General features: G+C 41.4%; 3 protein-coding genes across 6 annotated transcripts; 1 reads left to right on the top strand and 2 right to left on the bottom strand.

The window, feature by feature from the left end:
* The first annotated feature begins 516 nt into the window (after positions 1-516).
* gnao1b (guanine nucleotide binding protein (G protein), alpha activating activity polypeptide O, b) lies at positions 517-9,670 on the top strand. Of its 3 annotated transcripts, XM_077563395.1 has the most exons (8): positions 532-1,108; positions 1,274-1,316; positions 3,830-3,971; positions 6,327-6,487; positions 6,614-6,742; positions 6,821-6,950; positions 8,095-8,248; positions 8,338-9,670. In XM_077563395.1, exons 1-8 carry the CDS (start codon positions 991-993, stop codon positions 8,523-8,525), a joined length of 1,065 nt encoding a protein of 354 aa, XP_077419521.1. In that variant the 5' UTR covers positions 532-990; the 3' UTR covers positions 8,526-9,670. The 3 variants fall into 3 exon arrangements, with proteins under 3 accessions (XP_077419519.1, XP_077419521.1, XP_077419520.1); XM_077563393.1 differs by having other exon boundaries at positions 517-1,108; positions 6,614-6,950; XM_077563394.1 differs by lacking the exons at positions 532-1,108; positions 1,274-1,316 and adding an exon at positions 1,430-1,591 and having other exon boundaries at positions 6,614-6,950.
* Positions 9,671-11,638: 1,968 nt separating this feature from the next.
* On the bottom strand, positions 11,639-21,862 carry cog4 (component of oligomeric golgi complex 4). The gene is made up of 19 exons (XM_077564286.1): positions 21,542-21,862; positions 20,407-20,489; positions 20,184-20,298; positions 19,808-19,982; positions 19,251-19,444; positions 19,066-19,171; positions 17,562-17,719; positions 17,437-17,495; positions 17,130-17,251; positions 16,921-17,039; positions 16,205-16,371; positions 15,941-16,109; positions 14,839-14,901; positions 14,651-14,764; positions 14,458-14,550; positions 14,304-14,387; positions 12,675-12,776; positions 12,265-12,393; positions 11,639-12,140 (listed from the first exon to the last, which is right to left on the bottom strand). Exons 1-19 carry the CDS (start codon positions 21,674-21,676, stop codon positions 12,006-12,008), a joined length of 2,322 nt encoding a protein of 773 aa, XP_077420412.1. The 5' UTR covers positions 21,677-21,862; the 3' UTR covers positions 11,639-12,005.
* A 90-nt stretch (positions 21,863-21,952) lies between these two features.
* Positions 21,953-25,153, bottom strand: LOC144050735 (uncharacterized). 2 transcript variants are annotated; one of them, XM_077564287.1, is made up of 3 exons: positions 24,788-25,153; positions 23,060-23,764; positions 21,953-22,977 (listed from the first exon to the last, which is right to left on the bottom strand). In XM_077564287.1, the coding sequence occupies exons 1-3, from the start codon at positions 25,047-25,049 to the stop codon at positions 22,595-22,597; spliced, it is 1,350 nt and encodes a 449-aa protein (XP_077420413.1). In that variant the 5' UTR covers positions 25,050-25,153; the 3' UTR covers positions 21,953-22,594. The 2 variants fall into 2 exon arrangements, with proteins under 2 accessions (XP_077420413.1, XP_077420414.1); XM_077564288.1 differs by having other exon boundaries at positions 21,953-22,959; positions 24,788-25,151.
* Positions 25,154-26,090: the final 937 nt, after the last annotated feature.

Consider the following 26,090-nt stretch of genomic DNA (forward strand, 5'->3'; position numbering starts at 1 on the left):
TTTAGCAATTTTCAGTAGAAAAAAAGTCAATATTTGGTCTATAATTAATTTCATAACTTCATTATTTTTCATGTAGTCTACATTTTATTTCAAATATAGCCTACAAATAATACCTTTAAAATGTTGCCACTTGCTGTTGACTGAAAATGGCATCACAGTCCTCAGAGCTCGGGTAATGACCAATCACGGCTCACATATTGTCTGAGTTTGGTCATGTGATTTTAGCAAACTGAGCCATGATTGGTCATTAGCTGTTTCCCTGAGCACGCGTGAAGTCATCTTCAGTCGACAGCAAGTGGCAAAATGTGTTTTCAAATGTATTAATTGTACATGAAAAATAATGAACTAATCACATTAATTATGGACAAAATATATTTTTGACTGCTGAAAATGGCGAAATGAGTCAAGTATCTTGGTGTGGTGTGAGTACTGTATAAGATTTTTTTTTTTTTTTAAACGACGTTATCCGAAGCTCTGACGTCAGCGAGATTGTCTGCGCGAGGTGTGTCTCTTCCTCCTCCTCTTGGCGGAAAAAAAAAAGCTACTAGGAAATCATCAGCACCACCAACAGCAGCACCAGCGCCGCCCTGAAGAGAGATAGAGAGAACGAGAGAGAGAGAGAGAGAGAGAGAGATCCAGTACCCACTTCCCCCCCACCTCTTCCTCCCCTACACACTCCCCACCTAACAACAACCTCAGCCCCGCAGCTAGGCTCTCTCACAACGACCCCACCCCGCCCCCAACCCCCTCTGGAGAGAGGGGACGGAGCGAGACACACACCGAGGAAGAAGAAGAAGAAGAAGGAGAAGAAGAAGGAAAAAATAGAAAAAGACCGCTTCGGGTTGCCCTCAATCCGGGCCTACTAATGCTGTAGCGGAGAGAGGAAGAGCGACGACAACGCACTGATTGAGGAGTCGGCGTCGCGGGGTGGACCAAGGCGGAACCCGGGGGGGAACACGACGCTTGTTCATTCGCTTGTTCGTCATCATCATGGGATGTACGCTGAGCGCCGAGGAGCGAGCCGCTCTGGACCGGAGCAAGGCCATCGAGAAGAACCTGAAGGAGGACGGGATGGTGGCCGCCAAGGACGTCAAGCTGCTCCTGCTCGGTAAGACTCGGTCACCGCCCCCGCTCCACTAATCACCAACCACCACCCCGGCCCGCCCTCTCTACTTCCCCGCTTCCTCACACCCTGTGCCCGGTCGGGCCGGTGGTGCTCTCCGTGGTACTGATTTCACCATTAGCCGCTCCCCTCCCTGTGTGTTCTTTCCAGGCGGTGGAGAGTCCGGCAAAAGCACCATCGTCAAACAAATGAAGTAAGTCGCTCCCCCTCTCTCTTCCTCCCCCGTTTTATTATTATTATTATCATTACTGCTTATTTATGCTTTTATAAAGGCCTCGAGATATACCCCCCCGCTTCCCCACCAGCTCCTCCTCCCTCCGCCCTTCTCCCCTCCCTTCCTCTCGGTTGAGCCGCCATGTTTCCAGAGGCCGAAGCCTGCGAGAAGTGCCTGAGGTTGGAGCACCTTACGGCCGGGGAGGAAGAGGCCCCGCTCGGCGGGTGCTGTTCGCTCGGCCCCGGTGCTGAAATGTACTTAACGAGGCTTTAGGGGTTGGGGGGCTTTTAGCCTGTGGGTGTTGTTCCTCTCTCCTCTCTGAGTGTGTGCGTTCGTGTGTGAGGTCAGCGCGGCTCCATTAGTGAATACCTCTGCTTTTAATCTTAATGGCTTTAAGTGCCCGATATCGGCGGGAGTACTTTGCCTATAAAAGCGGATTTACGTAGAAATATGGCTCGGAAAAACCGCATCTAAACCTAAGCTAGATCACTCTTTGATGTTTTTAAATCACTGTTGTCGCTCGTACCTAAACCTCTTAGTGAAGTTTGGAGATGTTTTCAGGGAAAATCACGGAGTCTATTGTAGATTTTGTAATGTGAAGCTTCTCCGCAGTGCAGACTCCCATCCTTAACACCCCCCCCCCCCTCAATTCCTGCTTCCTCTCCTTCCTTCACCAATTTACCCTTTTAGATATCGGTTTTCCATAACGACCATGAACGCAACCCTTGGGACCAAAATGTGCCACTATCTAATTTGCCCCCCCCCCCCCTCTCTTTCTTTTCTTTTTCTTTTTTTTAAACCAGCAGTAAATAGAGAGAGGATTGGACTGATAGACACAATTGGGTAGATGAAAAGCGAGGTGGATAGGTCGCTGTACACAATTGGAGGGCTATATGGTAGAGCAGGTGGTCCCCAATGTGGTACCCGTGGGCACACCAGGTAGTCCCAAGCGCCACATGATTAGCCCGTGGGCCTGTTCTAAAATTAGCTCGCAGGTAAAGTGATTATTTGAAAACGTAAACATTTGCAAAGATTTATAGAAATGTTAAGAACTATTAACATTTCACGAATTCCTACCATGTTAAATCATCGTTGACAATTATTGTGAGTAGGAATGTTCAATACTACTTTTTTTTTCCAAATCCATTATTCATTCATTGAATATTCATCAATATCAAGTAGTCCTTTTAATATACAAAATTTCATTTAACGTAGATGACAAAAAAATTGCTTAAATTGTGAACAAACACCTTTCTTTCCGAACAGTCGCCAACTACTAGCGAGGAAGATTCACTCGATGTTTTGCCTTAAGTATTGGTGGCTAGTATCAGCAGCCTCCAAAAGTACCCGATACCTTAAAATAAGGCCGATATCGGCCCGATACGATACCTTGTATCGGTACTAGCCCATCCCTAATTGGGTGGAGTCAAGAACATGATCAGTGTTTTAACATACATGAATATATTTAACTATTAACATATCATTCAAGGCAATTAGCAAATTACCGCTGAGGGATCATTAGATGGATGGATGGATAGAAAGAAAGAAAGATAGCTGGATGGATACCACACAAGAAAAGCTCAAAATGGCTCTTGTTGGTAACTTAGCATAGAGGCGGTACAAAGTTAGCCTCACAGGATATGAATAATTGAATTGTAAAAAGCCAGCCCATTTGGGGGGGGGGGTCGGCGATGCACTAGCTTGCGCTCGTCACTCGCAGCTGCAGATATGCCAGAGAATTTCTATTTTTAAACTTAAGTGTGATTGGTCCGACCAGCGGATGCTGAAAAGCTTTGAAAATGGCATATTTGAGTCTTTTTTTATACGGCCAGTACGTTGAAACAAAGGGACTTTGGTCTCCCTTTGTTGGGAGTCGATTGTAATACCAAAACAGACACGATGACAAAACATATATTTAGAACATATCCACGTATTTACAGACTCATTAAGCAATATAAAGTGTTTAATAGTGCAGTAATAGTGATGAAATTGAAATGTGCGAAGGATGCAGAGTGAAGATGCTACCTTGAAGTAGCACAGCCATCGCCTCCAATGTAAAAAAATATCTTCTTTGTTTACCAGTGCAGTTTGAGAGGTTTACCAACATACATATGAAAAAAAAAAAAACACCACATCTAAACATGATCATTTTAGCAATCAAACCATGCTGATGAAATTGTTGCGTAAACTACTAATGGTTATTTGCAGCCCCGGACTCGTTATTAATTCAACCTCTCTCACAGTGGTTTGTGCGTCTTATCCACTTCTCATCCATAATTACACAATTTTGCACACAGCCAGCCGCACAAAATATTAAAAAGGTTCTGGTCCTTCCATGCAGGGAGTGTCGGGCTGCATAGTCGCAATCAATGAGTGGATTTTCATTGTGAAGTTGGGATCAACTCTTTACGCTCTCTTTACAGTTTGAACATGCATTACAATATGGCAGAATGGTACCATTTCCTTGTGCTGATATCGGTGTGCGCCGGCAGGATTATCCATGAAGATGGCTTCTCTGGGGATGACGTGAAGCAGTATAAGCCCGTGGTCTACAGCAACACCATCCAGAGTTTGGCAGCCATCTTGCGAGCCATGGACTCGCTGGGAATCGAGTTTGGAGACAAGGATCGAAAAGTCAGTTGCTACCCGGCTTGAAATGCTCCAACACTAAAATGATGAGGGATGGATGGCAGGGAAAGAGATAAAAAAATTTAAAAAGTATATATTTTTAACATTAAGTCATTCCCGGCCATTGACGCCTATTCATTTTAACTATTTCTATTAGTTTAAAAATGTGTTCCCGCTTTTGTTAACAAGAGTATGAAAACCTAGAAAAATATTTTATTGCACATTTAGAAAAATATATCAAATGTGTTATTAATCGTGAGTTAACTAGTGAAGTCATGCGATTAATTACGATCAAAAAATTTAATCACCTGACGGCCCTAATTTTTTAATAATATATATTTTTTTTTATCGTGAGTTAACGAGTAAAGTCATGCAATTAATTACGATTAAAAAATTTAATCACTTGGCGCACCTAATTTTTCATAATTTTTTTCTTTAAAAAAAGATTTAAAAAAGAAAAGATTATTAAAAATTAGGGGCCTCAGATGATTAAAATTTGTCATCGTAATTAATCGCATGACTTCACTAGTTAACTCACGATTTTATATCTGTTCTAAATATACAATAAAAAAAATTCTAGGTTTTCATACTCTTGTTAGCAAAAGTGGATTTTTTTTTTTTAAATAATAGAAATAGTTCAAATGATTATTTTTTTTTTTATGTCTATAGCCGTCAATGGCAGTGAATGAGTTAATCAAAATTTTGATTAACCATTTCAATCGCTTTAATACGCACGTCTTGTGTCTCTCTCCGCTTCATCCTCCTTGCTTAAGCACATTCGGGGCTCTATTTTCAGAGACAAGGCTCGACGTGCATGTAGCAAAAAAAACGGACATACTGTATCTTCATTTTCGTGCCTGGGCACGTCTAGATTACCATGTTTGGAAATGAGATGGTCTGGGCGTTCACACCACCGGCACGCTTGACAGTTTGGTGACTGAAAGTAAACTCGTAGCAGGTCTAAGTTGTGGCGCAAGTGGTGATTTTGGTGAATTTGATCAAGGTGCAGGCGGCCACATTCTGCACTCCATTAGTATGTGTGGGTGGATGTCATTGAGTCAGTCCCTTAGAATTTCTGTAGAAATCGATTCATTATCATATCGTCTCAGTTCCACTACAATGCATCAACACGTTTGTTTTGCTGCTATTTCTGAATCAACACGTCCAATAAGAGAGATGGAATAGTCCATTGCATGGAGCTGGGGTGGTCGTAAACAGAGTACTCTCATGTAACATAATGTACTTCAAAAGTAACTTCCCATGACAAAAGTACTTATAAATGATATATTGTATTTTTTAGGGCTGTCAAAGTTAAAGCAGCTTTAACTCAAGAGTTAAAACTTTAAAGCTTTAACGTTGACAGTAGGAAAAATCGATTCTCATAAGAATCGCGATTCCCATTTAGTACGATTCAGAATCGATTTTAAATGTCCCAAAATCGATTTTATCTATATTATTTTATACTGTCTGGCCTTTGCCGGTGTGTGCCTTTATTGGTAGCGCTGTTCATGTTGTACCCGATTTGGCTACTTAGGGGCAGTGTGGTTCCGCGCGGTCTATTACACTGTTAAGTTGTAGCCACATTAGAGAATAGAAGGAAAAAGTCACGATCAAGTTATTCCAATAAAAGTAGTTGTTGTTTTTTGCAGTGTGGAGCCGTTTTTTTTTTGCAGTTGATTAACATTAGCGAGTCAGACTGGAGTAGATCATTATAATTCCTGGTACATCTATAGAAAAAAATCATTGTCAATCAAATCATTTTGAATCAAAAATTGTTTTTTAATGGAAAATCGATTCTGAATCGAATGGCAGACCCAAAAATTGGAATCGAATCGTGAGACATTCAAAGATTCCCACCCCTAGTTGACAATTTTTTCTTCTCATTTCTTCTGTTTCTCCTGTAATGTATAAGAATTGAACTAACGGTGTTGTTAAGGATGACTTTGAACGTTTATGACTGAATTTATTCTTCATGATGCCATGATTTCACTAGAAAATCTAGAGCAGTGCTTCTCAATTATTAATTTTTTGGGGCATTTATGGTATCGTGAGGAATGAATGGACCCACAATGTCATTCGCAAACCTTGGGATGTTGCAAACTTTGGATTCCCTGTGATGCTCTCAGATCAAGGCTCTCAAACTTATCACACCAAGTGCCACCTAAAAAAAAAAAAAAAAGAGTTAATTTTGCAATTTGAGCATTAATACTGCAATTAAATATAGGGAAATGGGGGGGGGGGGTCTTAAATGATTTCATTACAATGTATTGCACAGAAAAGTGACGTTCAATTTGCACTTAAGACCGGATTTGGACATCTTGCGTACGTGCAATATGAAAGGTAGCAATGGTTGGTTTCCAGGCGGATGCCAAGCTGGTGTGTGACGTGGTGAGTCGCATGGAGGACACGGAGCCATACTCTGCGGAGCTTCTCAGCGCCATGAAGCGTGTTTGGGCAGACGCCGGGACGCAGGAGTGCTTCAACCGGGCTCGCGAATACCAGCTCAACGACTCGGCCCAATAGTGAGTAGCACACTGATGCGATTTATTTATTTATCTACTGTCCAAAGTTTGTATACAGACACTACCTGTAATATTTTTTTAAATTTTGTCTATTGACCGATCTCCATTTGCGCTCCTTCTCACCAGCTACCTGGACAGTTTAGACCGAATCGGGGCTGCAGACTACCAGCCCACAGAGCAGGACATTCTGAGAACCCGAGTGAAGACCACGGGAATTGTGGAAACTCACTTCACCTTCAAAAACCTCCATTTCAGGTCGGCCCCTCCCCCGCATCGTAACTACTTCAAGATCCGTCTCGGGTTCTCAAAGCTCATTGGCTCTCTTTTGCGCAGGCTCTTTGACGTGGGAGGGCAAAGGTCAGAGAGGAAGAAGTGGATCCACTGCTTTGAGGATGTGACCGCCATCATCTTCTGCGTGGCGCTGAGTGGTTACGACCAGGTGCTCCACGAGGATGAAACAACTGTGAGTGTGATTCCAATGAAGGATTATAGCTGAGCTTAAACTGGGAATGTTTTATCTGCAATTGATTTGAAAGACTTTGCGGAGCAGTTTTGTAGTCTTACATCGATGCGTGTGAAAAAAAATAACAGTAGGCCTTTTCATCAGGCCCCGTCACCAGTTCTCATCATTAAAGTCCCTGTAAAGTGACAATAAATATCTCCTCGAAATCTGGCGCAACACAGAAGAGTTTTGTTAAACCCGATCAAATTTGAATGATAAAAAAACGGCAAGTTATATTACATGAGTTCTTAAAATCGTGAAAGTCAAGCCATTGTCTGTGTGCAACCATATCCTGTTGGGAAAAAAAAAGAATCCTACTTCATCTTAAAAAAACAAATGATATTAAGCAGTTTATACTCATAGACATTTTGGGTTTACAGCCCTAATTATGGCACACGGAACCCAAATTTCCATTGCACTAATAACCAACTAAGCCCGGTGATTGACAGGCAACCAGTCCAGGATGCTTTTGACCCAAAGTCATCTGGGACAGGCTTCAACTTCCTGACACTCTAAACAGGATAAGCAGTTCGAAAAAATTGATGGATGAGTAATTAAATTAATAATATTTAATTATAAACCAAAGTATGAAAAGTATATATTTTAATGATTGGTTTGATAGCCATGAGCCACTGTTATGATTTTTTTTTTTTTTTTTTTTGCCTGTTCAACTTAATTCACTTTACAAGAAGAAGCATTCTGGTAGGAAAAAGGAGGCGTCAATATAAAACAATAAGAATGATATATTTGGTATTCAACACAACCACATTCCTTCCGCACTATGCTAACGCTAATAAGCATCTTTGTTGTGGCGCTTAAACCCTTTAAGCAATGGCAGACATGCAATGTAACGGCCCTCGGTCATATATTCTTTCTCCTCTGCAAAGAAAGACTCTATGAAGCGCTATTATGATTCCCACTTGAGTTCTACCCCATGCATGCCCTGCTGCAATGATTAGCTGCTGTATCGATGCCTAGAAATCTAGTGGGATTCACAGTGATGCCTCCCACGAATAGCGTGACCAGAAGGAGCTCGTTATATTTGAATTTGACTTAATTATGATACTGTATGGTTCTATAACATATCTCAATGTTGTCGCGGCAGAACCGCATGCACGAGTCCCTCATGCTGTTCGACTCCATCTGCAACAACAAGTTCTTCATCGACACCTCCATCATCCTCTTCCTCAACAAGAAGGACCTCTTCGCGGAGAAGATCAAGAAGTCGCCGCTGACGATCTGTTTTCCCGAATACACAGGTGACCGTTTAGCTCTCCTTCCCCCAAAATCAACCCCCCCTCCGCCCCACCCCGAAACTGAACGCGCGTGTTCCTCTCCTCTCCTCCAGGTGCTAACACTTACGACGACGCTACCGCATACATTCAGGTTCAGTTTGAAAGTAAGAACCGCTCTCCCAATAAGGAGATCTACTGTCACCTGACCTGTGCCACGGACACAGGAAACATCCAGGTAGTGTTCGACGCCGTCACCGACATCATTATCGCAAACAACCTGAGAGGGTGCGGCTTATACTGAGCACGGGCGTCGTCGCGGAGAGCGCGAGGCGTTATATCATTTCCATGATACTTAAAAAGAAAAAAAAAAGAGAAATAAAACACACAAAAATATGTAATTCAACACGTCCGAAATGGACCCAAAGAGCTGCCGCCAGACATCACGTCGGATTCATGTCATGATTTTCTCCCCTTCCCCTTCTTCTGGGTTTACGACCCCCGACCCCCCGTTTTGTCTTTGAATGTTTGAATGATTTGCTGATGAGCGTAAACAAACAAGTGGGGGAGGGGGCAGGAGCGGTAAACAACCCCCCTTCCCGAGTACCGTCTGCCAGCTCCGTTTTGGACAAGCTGTAAGATGGAGCAGACGATGTTGATAATGTATCGGGTGGGGTGGGGGGTGGAGGCGCCGACATTCTCGCGGCCGGGAATCTCTCCTCCCCTTCAGAGGCCGCGCACATGACCGAGTAGCCCGCAGGTCTGTTCCACTCTTCTTCTCTTGTACTTCAACAAAAAGCGGGTATTATCCTGCCTAGAGTGGCTTCCTGTACCACCAGGACTGATAATATCGCACAGAGGGGGGGAGGAAAAAAGAAAAAAAAATATTGGTGCCAACCATCTGAGAACAGATTAGGATTATAGTTGGTTATTATTTAAAAGTTCTGAGCATTGAATTGATTCTTGGTTTAAGCCTCATGCCCCTTCCTCCTCCAACCACATTTTTTTGATTTGTACTCGTAGCCCTCAATGTGAATCTGTTTAGACATAGAAGACTGCACAAGGAGAATATCATCGGAGGCAGCCTCTGTCTGTGGGGGGGCAACTATCCAATTCGAAGCCTCCGTCTTAAAACATTCTCCCCTCCCATCGATCATCCTCTTTTCACACACAGAAGAAGTACAGCTCTCCATTTTCCACCCTAAACTCCGCCTCCCCGTGCCCGTATACACGTCTCCCCTCATATCCGCTCCATTCTCACCTTAAAAAAAGCACCGTATTGTATATAAATATATTACGATTATACCAGAGTTTTTTTTTTTTACTGTGAATGTTTTTGTGCTGCACCCCCCATCTTATTCTGTAGTTCATTGGTTGCTCTCATGTGGAATGTTTGTGCTGAGCCAATCGAATGTTGTGTTTACATTAAAGCTACACTTTTCCTAACTATTCCCGTGTGTGTGGGTTCATGCTCTCGGAATCCAAAAAAAAAAAAGCGCGGTCAATTAAGGTGAGGTCGCGAAATGAGAACGTGTTCGGCAACCAGGAGATTGGGAGCAGCTCTTGCGTGGCCGCGCTCGCTGAAACGTATTATCCAATCGGGACTAACGTGAAAAAATGCGGCGCGGGGCGAGCGCCTCGCGATTTATTAGGTTAAAAGTGTTCTATCCTCACGGACGAGCGGCCATTCCTTTATTGAATGACTCGGCGGGATCAGCTGTCTGACCCGCTTCTGTCACTTTAATGGCTGTGATGTTCATTACCGCGCCGCTGCGCCTTGGCGGGGCGGCCTCCTTTTGCGCAATTACAGGTTAGCAGGCTGCTAACTCCCCGCGCGACACCATTAATAGAGCTTTTAATTACACGTTGAAGAACTCTTCTCATATTTAACACGAGCGCTCAGTCACATGTAGGTCACGACCTGCGCCAGATTGATACCAGCCTCGCAAGTTAGAGCGCATTTGTTGCTGCACTTAGGTGGAAGTCGCACTGATCTGTACATTACTCCGTTATGATGATGATTTCTGCTAACATTTCCTAAATAAAACGACCACAATGGCCTCAAAAGAGGATAAATGTACACACCCTGTTCTGTCAATTTCTAACCGCAAATGACAGGAAGTAGATCACTCAGAGAAAAGAAGTGGTAAACCAGAAAATGCAGTTATACAAACAAAAAACCCAAGTGACAAAACTTTTACCCAAATGGAGAGAAACCCTCATTCCCAACCGCAGCAAAAAAAGTTTCACTAATTGTGTACATGCTAATACTAATATGCTAACGTGTAATGGTTCATATTTTCAAGTGTTAGTTACATGTTAGCCTAGTTCAGGGGTGATCAACGTGGTGCAGTGATGGAGTATTGTGATTTTCTAGGAATGTTGTAGAAGTGACCATTTAAAAATTTTAAGTGTTGTGTCTTGACTTTTGTTTCCTAATTATGAAAAAAAAATAATCATTAACATGTTAGTGTCTTCACATAAATGAATATTGTTCATTATTATTAACGATATTTAAAGAAAATTCAAGCATTTTTTTTCTCTTTGAGATGGGTGTAGCAAGATGGTAGATGGTAGTAATCAGTACCCTTAACTCTTTGACTGCCAGACGTTTTCAGAAAAGGGATGCCGTGGGTGCCAGCCGATTTAAGCATTTTGACTGATCTTTCAAGGTCCACAGAAAATTATGTGTTTGGACTATGGAAACACACATACTACCAAATGAAAGATTGGACTCTCATCTTTCTTCAGAAAAAAAAATTTCTACCATATTCCGTTTTTCAGTAATCAACAATAGAAAATGGTTAGTTTCACCTCTGTTTTGAAACAAACATCTTTTAACGTCTTTGGCACTCCTCCATAGGATTTTACTAAACGTTATTTAACGTTTTTGGCAGTCAAAGAGTTAAGTAGCTCTTCGTTTCAAAAAGGTTGGCGACCCTTGCTCTAGTTAATAGCTTAGCCATTCGCATCACGCTATTACTAAGATTCTAAATGTCAATGCTAAATTAGCCAGTAAATGTTATTTACGAATTAGCAACCTTAATCTTATTTTAGCTTAGCATGTGCTTCAGCCATGTGGTTATTTTGCTTGGTATGACAAATGTGTATGTTAATTCCTAAAGTGTACGGGTATTTTGGAATCCACTGTAATCACCTGAGTTTCTTTCCTTTACCAATGGAAATTTCTTTAATGGTTTTCAAGAGGAGTTCGAAACCTGACTTAACATCCAAATTAGCTATACAGTAATTGACGTTTCGGAGTTAAAGCAAAGACTGAGACAAACCTTCAAATAACTCCAAACACGCAAGCAAGGCCGGGTTTACAGGAAAGTATTTCATACATTGGATGGGGCACCTCTAATGCCGACCTGAAGTGACATAAATACTGGTATGAGGAAAATTTCCTGTCCAATGTGAAGAAGCACATAAAGGAAAATTTAATTAATTCATCATCAAAAGGTCAGTTTTCTTTTTAGTTATGAGCTTTTTACACATACATGGTTGGCCAGGCTATGTGAATTTTTTTTAAGATCAAAATTCTAGACTCAATTATCCCCCCTCCAATACTCTCGTACATTTACATCCTACCATTATTTAAGTACAGCAAATGTCAGATACTTTCCCTCAAGTAATATTCCACAAGGTGACTTCAAGGTCTTCCAACACCCACGAGTGCAGCAAATATCCAACAAGAAGTTTGCCTGACCTGATTTTTTTTTTTTTGTCAACTGTATTGTCTTTACGAAATGCATCACAAAAGCGCAGCTCGTTGGTCGGCAGGTCACAGTCGCAGCCTCTTGATATCCTCGCTTCGAAAGTCAATGCGCAGTGCTAGAACCTGCCGCACCTCCGCCGGGGTCAAGCGCCACGTCAGAGGGCCCGAGTTTGGCCCCCAGTAGTCCAAGATCTCCGTTACCTATGGGACACAGAAACAAAGTACAGTGATAGATAGACCATAAAAATGAATAATTGTATTATTATTTTCTTAATCTTAATTTTGTTACAGGAGTGTGCGTGGTGTTTATCTTAAGGTCAATTACCCGCTCCAGGTTAAGGACGGTGGCCATCTGCGTGAGCCGAGCGAACTTGTCCCTGATGGTCCAGGTGGTGACGGTGGTGAGATAGGCCACGAGAGACCGAAGCTCTTTATCAAACTGCAAGCCTCCCAGCTGCATGAAAAACGCCAGCACTTAATCACTGTAGCAAAGATTTTCATTCACGCGCACTCCCCAAATGCTTCTAATATTACCAGCTCTTTGCAGTGCTTTTCTATTTATATACCACCAATAAACACATTGTTGGAAATGGAGAGAGCGTATCACGCCAGAGGCTTTCTCCCTATGCGGGTCTTCATCAATTATTGCTGAAGGTTTTTTCATCCTTTGTACGTCAGCGACGCTTGCTGCGCGAGGTGCTCGGCGCCACCTTGTGGCCGAGCCCGGATCCTCACCCTGCTGAATGAGCACTTGAGGACCGTCTTCTCCATCTCGATGGATATCAAGCTGGTCATCAGGCTGGTGAGCGTGTCGTAGATGACAGGAGAGAGGCTCGTCTGGTGAGCAGATGGAGAGCAAGGTCAAATGTGGAAGGATGAGGTCATGTGGGAAATAGATGTGCTCAATGGGATGCATATTTTGTTGGAATGATTTGAGTCGGTTGGAATTTGTGAATTTTACTGTGACAAATTTTTTGAAAGGGAAGTCATTGCCATTTTCAGCAACAAAAAGTTAATATTGTGGTAACTTCATTATTTTTTATGTCCAATTAATTAATACCTTTAAATACAATTTTTTCCACATGCTGTCGACTGACGATGACATCACCTGAGGTGAAAACGTAGGTAACGACCAATCATGGCTAAGTTTGCGGGCCAAACCTAGAAAACAGGTGAGCCGTGATTGGTCATTGCCTACGTCCTCAGCACAGGTGATGTCATCTTCAATCGACAGCAAGTGGAAAACTTTGTTTTAAGTTATTAATTGTACAAGAAAAATAATTAAGTTATTAAATTCATTCTGGTCAAATATGTTTTTTTCTGCTGAAAATGGCTCAATGAGTCAAGTATCCCTTTAAACATTTTTTGACAATATGTTATATGTGACCTCTCTAGTCTAAACATGACATCCATCCATCCATCCATTTTCTTGGCCGCTTTTCCTCACAAGGGTCGCGGGGGTGCTGGAGCCTATCCCAGCTGGCTTCGGGCAGTAGGTGGGGTACACCCTGAACTGGTTGCCAGCCAATCGCAGGGCACACAGAGACGAACAACCACACTCACAATCACACCTAGGGACAATTTGGAGTGTTCAATTAACCTGCCATGCATGTCTTTGGAATGTGGGAGGAAACCAGAGTACCCGGTGAAAACCCACGCAAGCACGGGGAGAACATGCAAACTCCACCCAGGCAGGCCGAAGCCCGGACTCGATCTCACGTCCTCTGCACTGGGAGGCGGACGTGCTAACCAGTCAGCCACCGTGCTGCCCTAAACATGACATTCTGATTAATATTACATTTGTGGGGAAAGAGTTATGAAGCAAAATCCAACCGTTTTTATCCATCTCAGGGGGCGGCCATTTTGTCACTTGCTGTTGAGGGAAAATTACATCACAGTTGTTTAGGTCTCAGGTAACAACCAATCACAGCTCAGCTTCAGAAAACAGGTGAGCCGTGATTGGTCGTTGCCTGAGCCCTGAGCAACTGTGATGTCATTTTCACTCGACAGCAAGTGGCAAAATGGCCGCCTTCTGATATGGATAAAAACAACTGGATTTTGATTCTTAACTCATATTCCACTAACGCAATATTAACCAGAATACCATATTTAGACTAGTGTGGCTGCATCGAACTTATTATTGTCAAGAATTTTTTTTGGTGCGGTTGACTTTTTAAATTTAAAATGTGTGTACATAGAATATGTAATACTGGAAATAACAGTATTTTTTTAAAATTTGAAATGCAATGTCCAACATTGTCCTGAATTTTGTGAATATGTTGGAATAGTTTGACCTGTTGAGAAAGTAGAATACGGTAAAAAAATCATGAGGACGCTTTGGTTTTTCGCAAAAGGTGCTGCCACCTTGAACTCCACCATCAGCTGCTCCAAGTTGACGATGAGTTGCTGCACCCAGGGGTCGTTTGCCTCGTAGTCATTGAACTCCTCCTGTAAGCGACAGCGGCGGTTACGGGGGTTGCTTCAAGGGCATTTGCTGTCTGTGGTAAGATTGTATGACCTCCTCTATGTTGTGCGAGATGGACAGGAAGCCGCTGATCCAGGGTTTGATTTGCGGCTTTATGGCTGTCGTGTTCAGCTCGGTCAGGCCTTCCTAAGAATGCGAAATCAAGCATGGGAACACGTACAGAGCTTTTATAATATTCCAGCCATGCTAAAGAAGAAGCTCCAATGCGCGTTTTTGTGCCACTAACCTGCAAAAGGTCCTTGAACTTTGTGGATGTGTTGTCGAGGTCGGACAAGCAGCTCTCAATCTTGGCTCGGTCACCGGGACTGGCCCCTTGGCTGAACATCTTGGAGCAGTCGTTCTGCACACGGGATCCAAAATCCAGATTAAGTGGAGGAATACCGAGACAATTGAGGCACATTATACAAGCGTTACCTCCAGGTTCCTTTTCAGAGTTGAGATGTTCTCACTGCACACCTCCGCGTTATTGAGCGTCACCTGACATTGACAAACGTCACAGTAATTAAGCTCTAATCTTACTGAAATTGTTTAATATTGATTTTATTCATGTATTATTACTTCCATGTCATTACTGCCCAGTGTTGATTTGTGTGCATCTGTGATTACAATATTATGTACTCCTATGACCTTGAAAGGGGACGTTACCCTATGTTTGAGCCATCTGAGGGTTCTAATCATGAATAAGGATCACTATGACAAGTGGAATGTATCCTGAACCTCAGAAAAGTTGGAACAAGAAAAATTTGTGGTAAATATTTAAAAAAAAATTGAGAGTGTATATGAACGCGAAATACAACTGGCTATGCATCATTTGTGTCGAAAAAAGCCAAAAAACATAATAGGCGATATCTTCTGTTCAAATGTCACTATTTTCTATAAATTCAAAATGGTGGCACAGTCAAACTTGGGGGGAGAATTCAATGACCTTTTCTAATATGAATGACAGCCCCCGAACATTCATTTGATGCAAAGAAATACCCGGAAACAAATAATGTTCAAATAGTAGCAGTATACATTTAATTGAAATTTCACTATTTTTAAAAATTTCAAAATGGCGGCACATGGTAAAAAAAAAAAAAATGGCGGGAAAATTCTACAAATTGAGTTTTTATTTTTTGCCCCAACTATTGAATTCAATTAAAATGTTAAATGGTCACCTTAAAGCTGCAATACGGACCCCCAAAAAAAACTTTTTATTAGACCATTTATGACTTCTAATTAGTAACTTAACACCTTAGCTGTTCACAATGGGTAATCCTGCAAGCTTCTGGCCAATAGGTTTCAGACTGGATTCGGGTTAGAATTTCCGGCGCTCTGTCTCGCGGATGTGACGTAACGTGCGTGGTGTGTATGTGAAGAACGGTATGTGCGGTTTCATTTTTCATCAGCATGTGGCAGTAGCGATTTGAAAAGGAATATTCTACGTTCAGTCGCTTTAAAAATTCCAAACTTTTTCCAAGACAGGCTAATATATAATTTTCATAACAACTTCTAAGAACCACGATATTGATCTCACCAAAAAAGCAGCCTTGGCATTTTCAGCGCTGTCAATGTTGAACTCGGTGTTGAACTTGCCCTGCTGTAAGCTGCTCTGCATCAGGCTGACCGCACTGCTGACGCCGCGCTGGATGTCCTGCAGTGTGGTGGCTGGGAAGCCCTGCCTCAGCTTGTTGTACAACACCTCCCTGGCAGGTAAGGGGAAAGGGGGGAAACCATGAGACCCTCCCAGCAAGGAAAATGATAAGCCACTGTTGATTTAAAGTGTTTCAAAACTACTTACCTGAAGTCGGACTCGAGCACCGAGTTGGCGTGGTTGATCATTGCGCAAAGACAGTCGATGCTGGAGCTGGACAGAGCTCGACTGATGCACTTCTTTACGATGTAGAAACAATCATCCACCATGCTGGATGTCAGTTGACTTTTCTCATACGTGTCCATTGTAACAGCCTGGTAAGAAAAAAAAAAGAAGACTAAATGGTACACAGTTTAAGTAATTAAATGCAATACAATTTGTTTTCATAAAATTGTACATCTCTATGACTAGAAAATAATTACCCGTACCATAATATAAAGGAATCAGTCGCGTCTTTTAAAACACACTTTGTTTAGCTTGTTTTCAGAACGTAGTTAGCTAAAGGCTAATGCACAATGGAAAGCCCCATTGACTCGCTAACGCTATTTAGCGCGCTACTCACGACACTTTTATCACTCAAAAGAACGGCTATTCATAAAAATTAAAAGAAAATGCTGCAGGAATGTATACAGAGAAGTATCTTAACATTACCCACAGGCATATTCTCTTCCTACACTGCAAAAAAAACAAAAACGTGTATTGACACAACTTTTTTCATCTACTCTATAAAGTGGCAACAAGAGTGTATTTGAACCACACTGCCCCTAAGTGGCCAAATCATGTACAACATGAACAGCGCTCCCAATCTATCTATCTATCGAACTATAATATTTTTTTCTTTTAAATAAAACAGAGTAGCGAACCTTGTTGACAGACTCCCTCATGTAGTACTCCTCCATAGGAACATAGTAGCCGATCAGCTCCTGCATGTTCCTGCTCAGCACGCAATGTTTAAGCAACTTCTCCACATTCTGGTGATGTTCTGACACACGCACACACACACACATCCATCCATGACGAAATTTGACATGACAAACATACAAACACATGCTCATGTACTTGTATAACTTACCTGGTGTGACGCTCTGGTCGCCAACTTCAAAGTCGGCCATAATACGTCGCCGCAGAAAGCGTAAGTAAAGTTCCGCCCTGGCGTTCATTAAAGTGACTTCTGCCAATACAGGGTCCAGCTCCCTGTTGGACGGCAGATACAATTACTAGGCATCCCACCGATTCCAATATTTTTGCTTCTGTCACAGAGCTAAACATGGTAACCAAAATATTAGAACAATTTTGAGTGCTTGCATCAAGTTTTTGACAATGGGATCTAGTTAGGTGTACTTATTATTATGGCTGGTGAGTGTAGACCCAAACAGTACCTGGGCTCGATTCTCTCCCCAGGCACGCTCTTCATCATGCTGCTCTGGACAATCTGAAACTACAGCCAGCATTCCGAAGGCGTTATAATAAAAGACATAAGCCTCAATGTCATTGAGATGCGTACTTTTCCGAGGTATCCTCTTTGCTGCATGAACCTGTCCACTATCTTCTGCGTCTGTTGGTCACATTCCTGCTGCAAGTGAATGATGAGTGTGTAGAGGTGACCTGGACCGTAATACGTCTCTACGATAGGCTGATGGGTCTCAACAACACGAGCAATGCCTGCAAATGAGCATGGTTTGTTTAATATATGGTATATGGCACTGGACGGAAATCTTTTAATGTGTTGCTTTAATTCGACATTTTTAGAAGGGAAAACTCGCAGGTTTAAGAGAAGTAAACTTGTAGATTTGCAAGAACAAAACTCAGAAACTCTGAGAAATACACGTAGCCTACTCGAATATTTTTTTACCAAGTCACACTTATAAACAGCCAGGTATACTTAGAAAATGGCATTGTGCAGCCATGGGTTTTCTGTGATTCCTTGTGGGTCCGTCATGGCTCAAGATGGACAAATTGGCAGGGGGCGCTAATATTCTGAGAAAAAAACTTACAAAAAAAAAAATTGCTAATATTTGTGACATTATAAAGTGGGAAATTTGTTTGTGAGTCTTTTCTCGCAAATTAGTCACTTAAGAATGTCACAAATATTTAAGTTTATTCTCGTGAATTTTTTCCCCCTCACGAATTTACTACTTACCATAATGTCACAAATATTTGCATTTTTTCTCGTAAATTTGTACATTTTTTCTCAAAATGTTACCACTCTCTCAAAAAAAATAAGAGATTTAAACATTTTTTTCTTCCAAACTTGCCAATTTATAATGTCGCAAATATTATAAAATGTTCTCCTAATTTTGTGATTTTTTCTCAGAATATTACCACACTCTCGAAATAATTTGTGATTTTTCTCTCTCAAAAATTTGCCACCTCTATAATGTTGCAAATCTTAGTGTTTTTTCCCTCTAAATATTACCACCCTCTCAATAAAAACTATATATTTACACAATTTTTCTCTCCCCCAAATTTGCCAATTTATAATGCCGTAAATATTCTAGGTTTTTTTTGTGTACATTTTTGAGTTTTTTCTTGCAAATTTGCTGCCTCCATGTCGCAAATATTAGCGTTTTTTTCTTGTAAAGTGAGTTTTTTCTCAGAATATTACCACCTTCTCTAAAAAAGTATGTATATGATTTTTTCTCTCACAAATTTGCCACTTTGTAATGCCGCAAATATTTTTTTCTTGTAAATTTGTGAGTTTTTTCTCCCTCGGAATACGATTTTTTCCTCGCAAATTTGCCACTTTACAATGTTGCAAATATTCAAGTTTTTTTCTCGGAATTTTTTTCTTGGAATATTACCCCCTCATTGAAAAAAATATATGTATTCATATGTTGCCCTAAAACATACTTTTGTCATACTTTAACAATTGTACAGTGTTATGCCCAAAAATTGTCCACCCTGTCAGCAAGCTCACATTTTGCTGTTTACATGGACATTGTCTAGTTAAAAATTATTTATGTAAGTCACAAAGGTACCTTACCATGATATCAAATGTGTATACTGACCTTCAAGCAAAAGTGTCAGAGTATCTGCAAATATGAGTGGAGCTCTTTTCTCGCCCAAGTCTGCTCCTGTGGCTAAGAGCAGGTTCTCTTCAGCTTTGGATGCAAGCTGTGTGTGACAGTGTGTGTGAGACATCCAATTCACACCCTCTGACCACACATTTCCATTTCCCCGATTCCCTACTGACCTGACTGCAGAGGTACTGTCCAAAGCGGGCGAGGCCCTGCTCGTGAAGGCCCAGCAGGGGGAAGATCTTGAAAAACCTCTCCACCTGCGCCAGGTCCACCGCTGCCACAGCTTCATCCAACTTGTCAGCTACGATGACCTTTAGTTTTTTCTCAGCCTCCTGCAGAAGGAGGAGACTGGCATCCACAGTGCAGCCTGTGTAAGAATAGGAGGAATATTAGAGAAAAACAAGATACAAAAGATTTGCTCTGACACAATACCGTATTCGTTTTTGGAATATGATTTAAGCAGAACCCCCCCCCCAGATTTTTATCCATCTCAGGGTCTACCATTTTGCCTCATATGGCCACTTGCTGTCAACTGAAAATGACATCCCAGTGCCTAAGGGTTCAGCTTGCCAACATCACCTAACCCAAACCAGGAAACAGGTGAGCCGTTGTTACCTGAGCCCTTAGGCATTGTAATGTCATTTTCAGTCACCACCAGGTGGCAAAATGGCCACCCCGTGAGTTGACTTGACGCTACTATTTTGTTAGAGTTAAGAGTTTTTCTGCATACTTTCTTCTCCCTGCCTGCTCAGCTCAATGACCGACTGATCCAGAGAAAGGTATCTGTGGATGTGGGCAGCCGCCTGTTCATAATCTTCATTTTGCAGAGCTGTCTGAACGCCGTCCGTGCAGAACTTCAGATCCAGGATGTCGTCAGCACGCTGGATGACGTTATACAGCCGTGTCTATAAAATCATAAATCAATTTCATTAACATTTACAAAAATTATAATACTGGAGGTTCTATCTTTGAGATGCCCATATATTTAAATTAGCTTCTTAGTGATGTCTACCATGCACACAAATTTTTCGTTACCTAAATAAATATAAATGTTAACTGAATGCTATTGATCATTTTGGCTATGGTAGCAGATGTGTGTATCGTACCTTAGCCAGGTCTAGCTGTCTGACTTTGCGGCTGACATTTTCTGCTAGGCTGCAGGTAAATGTGATCATGCCGGACAGCTGGTTGGCATCTCCTCCAATCAACTGTAGGTTGGGCCTGAGAAGCGCAGAAGCAACACATGCCAATATGCCATGTCATCTTAGATTTTCTTATGTAAAATAAGTCCAAGTGTCAGTGTAGTCTTTAGGGGGCTGAAATTTTTACCCCATCCTCTGAAGTGCCAGCATCTTTGTGTGAATGGTTCCCTCCTGCCCCATCAGCCGTTCCAGTTCAAACTCCACTGCTTTCTAAACCAAACCCAAGAGAAATGACCAAACAGGCGAGCAGCGTTAAAAGGCAAATGTTACAATCAAGTTTAATTTGTTCTGTAACAATACTTGCAACTCAAAACACTTTGTCATTGAAATTAATCAGTTTCAGGCCCCAATAAAACACCCCCAAAATGTTAGTACCATAAAAAAAAAGAAAACAGCACAGTATTTTTATGTATAAAACCGTGAATTAATTAAATAGAATTTTAACAGTGCGTGTGCATCATAATTAACTTATTGTGCTACTCCTGGTGTGCACGCCTTGCCCACTAAGGGTCAGTAAAAGATGCATCCTGATTTATTGAAGAAGACGGTCACAACTGCTCAATTGTTTGTTTGTTGTTAAAACCAGTTGTTTTTCCACAGAGAAGAAATAATATATGTTATATTGTATTTATACATATTGCAGCACCATTTAGGTTGAAATATGAGTTGCTTTAGGACTGTAACACCAGGACATTGATGCTAGTTTCTTGAGAGTCCGTCTATATTGTTTTTCATTGTGTGTTGGCATTAAGCAAGCAGACTTAAGTCAGTTATGTCATATGGTTGTTCAGAATACACAGCGTACAAATACTATTTGATCTATGTTTGTCCTCATTCTTGAAGGATTGTTCACATTTGCCAAACTGCTGCTTGATGTCAAGTCCATGCTAATCCGCGACTGCACAAAGGTGGGTCGTAGAGTTTAAATGAAATGGACAAACGCTACATTGTTGCATCGTTATAAGGTAGATATTTATACTGTACAGCTCTTGAATTGAACAATACTTGAGAGTTCAGACCTCTGATTAGCAAGTAGCTAGTATAGACCTGAGACGCCACACGACGCTGCCTTTCTTCTCTGCATTGTCTCCAAAATATCACCATGCAACATAATAGCATTTGGTCTTATTTTCCGTGGTAAAGTGAGGATGAAACCACGCGAGCCCACATCCGGAAGTTTACCTAACATAGCCGACAATGAGTGTACACGTCAAGCGTACTTCTCACTGTTTTAATGTCACTAAATGTCATTTTCTACGAACCTCTTCCACGCAGAGTTGCTGATAAACTCTCTCCAGATCGTCCAGTTCTGTGAGGGCAGAAATTGCGTCCATGCTTACAGCGGATAGATTTCCAGAATCGCATCTTTTCGTTGGGACGGAAACACTGTCAGCCATCTTCAACTACGTCTTCAATATTATTCCCTGCTGGCTGGCTGTTAGGCGCGCCTTCTAAATTTGGCCACCTTTTACGTGCTTGAAATAAGGTGAAACACAGACATTGGCTGTGCGTGGTGTAAATTACAAGCATAACATTTTAACATCTTAAATGGGACAGTTTGGACCAAGTTTTACCTGTAAGAAAAAAAATGGGTTAAAAAAAAATAATACGCATGCGCAGTGTGGCTGTACAGTATTACGCTTGATAGTACGCCTACGCCCCACAGTGAACCATACTGGAACTTCATTTTAATTCCATAATAAAAAAAGAAAAACATAGTTACACTTAAAAGCAATACAGTGCAGTGGTCGTGCTACAAAACTTCAAAGTGCCTATGCATTACCCGATATTCATAACGACAATCTTTAGGCTTTTTCTCATTCGCCTCACTTGTGACCAGGCAGTATAGATCAATTTCCAACTCAATAATAATGTGAATGTGAGTGAGAATGTTGTCTCTGTATTTCCTGTGATCGACAGAATAAGCAGTACAGAAAATATATTTTTTTAAAACTCCCACATTTGTGTGTAGTAGTGCGTGTATAACACAGTTTGAAGGGGGGGGGGGGGATCAAAGTATCACAAATGATTTTCAAAGTGTGTTGGATTAAAAGCAAAGGGGACTGTTTACATACAAACTATTTTAACCAGCAATTTTATTTAGTTGATTTATGATGTGAATTTTGCTGCTCAGCACCTCGTTGGAGATCAGTAAGTACAGTAGCACTGAACAGTTTCAGCATTCAAAAGTTCAGAGAAGGTCAAAATAAATTCACCTATTTTTAGTTTTGTCCTGGAAATAAGCCAGAAAAAAAACATACATTAATGCCCTCAAGTTGCATTGGTACACAATGGTATGGGTTTCAAAAAATAAATTATTGTTGGTGGGAATCCAAAGCTAGAGTTGCAGGTTCTTTGCAGAGCAACAGCAACTGTTTCTTTTCCTGCTCAAGCTCCTCCCACCTCATCTTCTGCTTGGCCCTTTCTGCCTCCAGCTCTTCTCTTTGTCTCATCAAGTCTTTGGCTTCCTCCTGCTGCGCTCTCCTGAGAGACTCAATTTGCTCCTTCTCCATGCCGGCCTCTCTGGCGTTGACAGCCCGCAGACGCTCAACAAGCTTCCTCTGATGTTCCAGAGCCTTGGCCTCCTCCTTCTGCGTCCTTCTCAATGCTTCGATCAACTCCCGTTCCCTTCTGAAAATGCGCCTATCTGCTGTGGTTTCCTTTGAAAACTGGACCATATCTGAAAGAAGATAAATATCTTGGTAAAGAAAAAAGGAAGTGTCAAGTGATTTTTGGGACAGCCTATACATTTATTAACCATGGTGACCATAAACGCTTACCTGCAATTTCTTCCTCATCCGTTCCCTCTACTGGACATGTGAACTCCTGATGAACGCCGGAACTATGTGATGGCGTTTTGATTTTTGCTGGCGTCAGTGCCTTGCCCAGTCGCCGATACGCATGCGGGTGGCTCTTTGACACATGTCGATGCAGGTTGCTGGTCTTTCCGTCTGGACACCTAATCTTCTTTTTGCAAGTCAAACATTGAGCAACATCCAAACTGCCCAAAGTCTCAAAAAGTTTCCAGATTGAACTGCGTCGGTGGGATTTACTCAGATTTTTGACCATGACTTCTTCCTGTACTGCTGCCGCAGGTTCTCCTTGGTCTGCTCCTTGGATACCGTTTAACTCAGAATTAACATGCGCTTCATTCACAGCTTCACCCGATCGGGGATTCACTTGCGGGTGGGTCTTTGCCATGTGTCGGTACAGGTTGTTAGGCTTGCCCTCAGTGCACATTATCTTCTTCTTGCAAATCAAACACTGAGCAGCATTCAAACTTCCCAAAGGCTCAAAATGTTTCCAGATTCTGTTGCGCTGGTGATATTTACCGCTCGACGGACATGGATCCCCGACCGCTTCTAGTACTGCCTCTCCTGGCTTTTCTCCTTGTACAGCTTCAAGGATGCCATTCATCACAGAATCAATGTCATCTTCCTTCACAGAGGTGCGGTCACCATTTTCATCCTCTAGTTCCACCACCACTTGAGAGAAAGAATTAAGAAGATACAGATGCAGTTAATACCACGCTTACCTATTATCTGGGTTTGGTCATGTGACATTCGTAATGCAAGCCCGAGGGCACTTTGACATTACTTTCAGTTGACAGTAAGTGGCATGGCAAGATAAATTGTCAGCCGCCTAACATAAAAAACAACAACAACAAAAAACGGTTGGATTCAAATGCAGATGCTAAATTATTTTTTTAATAAGCACAATAGTCATGAGAATACAGTGTTTGGACTAGTGGGCCACACAGGACATATATTATATATTTCCACTATAAGTAGTTGGTGTGAAAGCAGAGGATGTAGAGGACAGGGTTAGATGGAGGAAACTGATTCGCTGTGGCGACCGCTGAAGGGAAAAGCAGAAAGGAAAAGAAGTAGATGGATTAATATTCTTATTATTCCACAAACACAATTATATGTATCACTCCAAGAATATTTTCCCAATGTAGACTTTACACCGATCTAATCAGCTGGACCAGGATTAGAAGATTTTTGCATCTATGCAAACTCAGAAGATCGGCTGTAATTTCTTAAATTGCCCGATTGATCAATAACTCCATTGATCGGCTCAGCAAAATAAAGCATTACAGGTTATTTTTATTTAATGTTTATCAGCGTTTTGGGACTTTTGTGAACATTTCACTGGTGGGGAAAATTCAGTGTAGTGCTATATTTAATTACTGTAGAATAATTTGTAATTTGTTTAATAAACGACCGTTTTCAAGTAGCTTGACTATCCAACACTGGTAACAATGTTTTACTTTTAATTTGTATTTTTTCTTTTAAACCCATTTGTTTAATGCTGTTCCTAATTTTAAAATATTTTTGTAATACCGTCCGTCGGTAACGACAAGTGAATGCGAACCTCAGGAGTGAATCTTGAACTCCTGAACGATTCGGCGAACGAATCTTTTGAAAGAGTCATTTTATTGAACCGATTCTAAGGAATCAGTACGATCAAAATAAATGGCGTTCCCTTCACTTGAGAACCGGTACCTTGCGCTTTGCCAATTTCCATTGGCTGCTGTTCATGGTCAGATAAAATGGAGGTTCCCCGTCTTTCTCTTTTGGCTGCCATGGCCGCCTCGGTTGGATGACGTGTCCGCAGATGTCTCCACATTCCCGTGGTGCTACCTTGTTCGCGTTTAAAGAGTGTGTTTCTGCATAGGCGACATACAACCGATTCGGGATTGACGTGATTGAAATAATCCCAAACGAAACTTCTTTTACGAGTCCTGTTTCTCGTAAAACCTAACATTTGTTCTGATGTGAGCCTGTGACTGTTCGAACTGGTCGTTTAATGGAGACTCTTCTTGTCGAATATGCAACGCAGCGACAGACTCCGTGGACTTCTTCTATTAACTAACGTGAAAATGTCTCCACTGCTCCCTAGTGGTCATGCAAATAACAAACTGGTCTTGACAGATAAAACCTAGGGATTCAACTCCTTCACTTAAAAGTACAAAACAAAACAAACAAAAACTGCTGAAATTAGATGTTTGAAAGCTGTTGATGTGACTCTATTGTTCCTACTAGACGGTGCCACAGTAACAACAGCAAAATGTTAAAAACATTTATTTTTTTTTTTATAACTGTAGCCGTTTAGATTACATGACACAATGAAACAGCTTTTCCTCATACAAAATAATTTCCCTCTTTTTATTACCTATGCTATTAAAACATTGCAAAAAAAAAAAAAAAGCCAATACGGTTGGGGGAAATAAATCATTTTACCTGTACATGTTTTTATGTACAGGTAAAATGATTAGACTATTTGAACCCGAGAATATTTTGTTTTTTGGGTTAGTACAAGACAAGTGAGGAAAAACTGCATTTATTGACATCTGCATGCTACTAGCACTAATAGCGAAGCACTAGATGTTAACTAATAGAATTTTACAACATCATGAGTAGTACTATTTGCATGAAGTTGTCAATTAGAGAAGTTTTGCCTCACTAGTAACATGTACGTAATTGTTGTATGAGTAAATCAAAGTTGTCCTATTAGTGAAGACAAATAACATACATGGACTAATTCGTCACACAAGAACTACAGCACACTAGTAGAATGTCTGTGTCTTACTAGTAATGCTTTTTTTTTGGCCACTATACCATTGCTGATGCTACTAGTATGCCAAAACTACCATCAGGAATTTTTGTGGATTTTGAGCAGATTGGGTCTAAAAATGATTTTGGCGGGTTGAGGAGCTGAAGCTGGTCGCCATTTCGGACAGTTTTGTTTCAGCAAATTTAACATGACATTCTTCAGAAACATTGGTGGCAGATGGATTGACTCAGT

This window comes from Vanacampus margaritifer, chromosome 4 (assembly GCF_051991255.1).
Source record: "Vanacampus margaritifer isolate UIUO_Vmar chromosome 4, RoL_Vmar_1.0, whole genome shotgun sequence".
Classification (NCBI taxonomy): Eukaryota; Metazoa; Chordata; class Actinopteri; order Syngnathiformes; family Syngnathidae; genus Vanacampus; species Vanacampus margaritifer.

Coding starts and splice junctions, on each gene's coding strand:
- LOC144050735 (XM_077564287.1), bottom strand. CDS start 25,049: ATGTTAGGTTTTACGAGAAACAGGACTCGTAAAAGAAGTTTCGTTTGG. Junction 23,765..24,787: donor GGAAATTGGCAAAGCGCAAG/GTACCGGTTCTC, acceptor CTTTCTCTCAAG/TGGTGGTGGAACTAGAGGAT. Junction 22,978..23,059: donor GGATGAGGAAGAAATTGCAG/GTAAGCGTTTAT, acceptor TTCTTTACCAAG/ATATTTATCTTCTTTCAGAT.
- gnao1b (XM_077563393.1), top strand. CDS start 991: ATGGGATGTACGCTGAGCGCCGAGGAGCGAGCCGCTCTGGACCGGAGC. Junction 6,951..8,094: donor TCCACGAGGATGAAACAACT/GTGAGTGTGATT, acceptor TTGTCGCGGCAG/AACCGCATGCACGAGTCCCT. Junction 8,249..8,337: donor CTGTTTTCCCGAATACACAG/GTGACCGTTTAG, acceptor CCTCTCCTCCAG/GTGCTAACACTTACGACGAC.
- cog4 (XM_077564286.1), bottom strand. CDS start 21,676: ATGGCTGACAGTGTTTCCGTCCCAACGAAAAGATGCGATTCTGGAAAT. Junction 16,110..16,204: donor GTGCTCGAGTCCGACTTCAG/GTAAGTAGTTTT, acceptor CTTACCTGCCAG/GGAGGTGTTGTACAACAAGC. Junction 12,141..12,264: donor CCGTCCTTAACCTGGAGCGG/GTAATTGACCTT, acceptor TGTGTCCCATAG/GTAACGGAGATCTTGGACTA.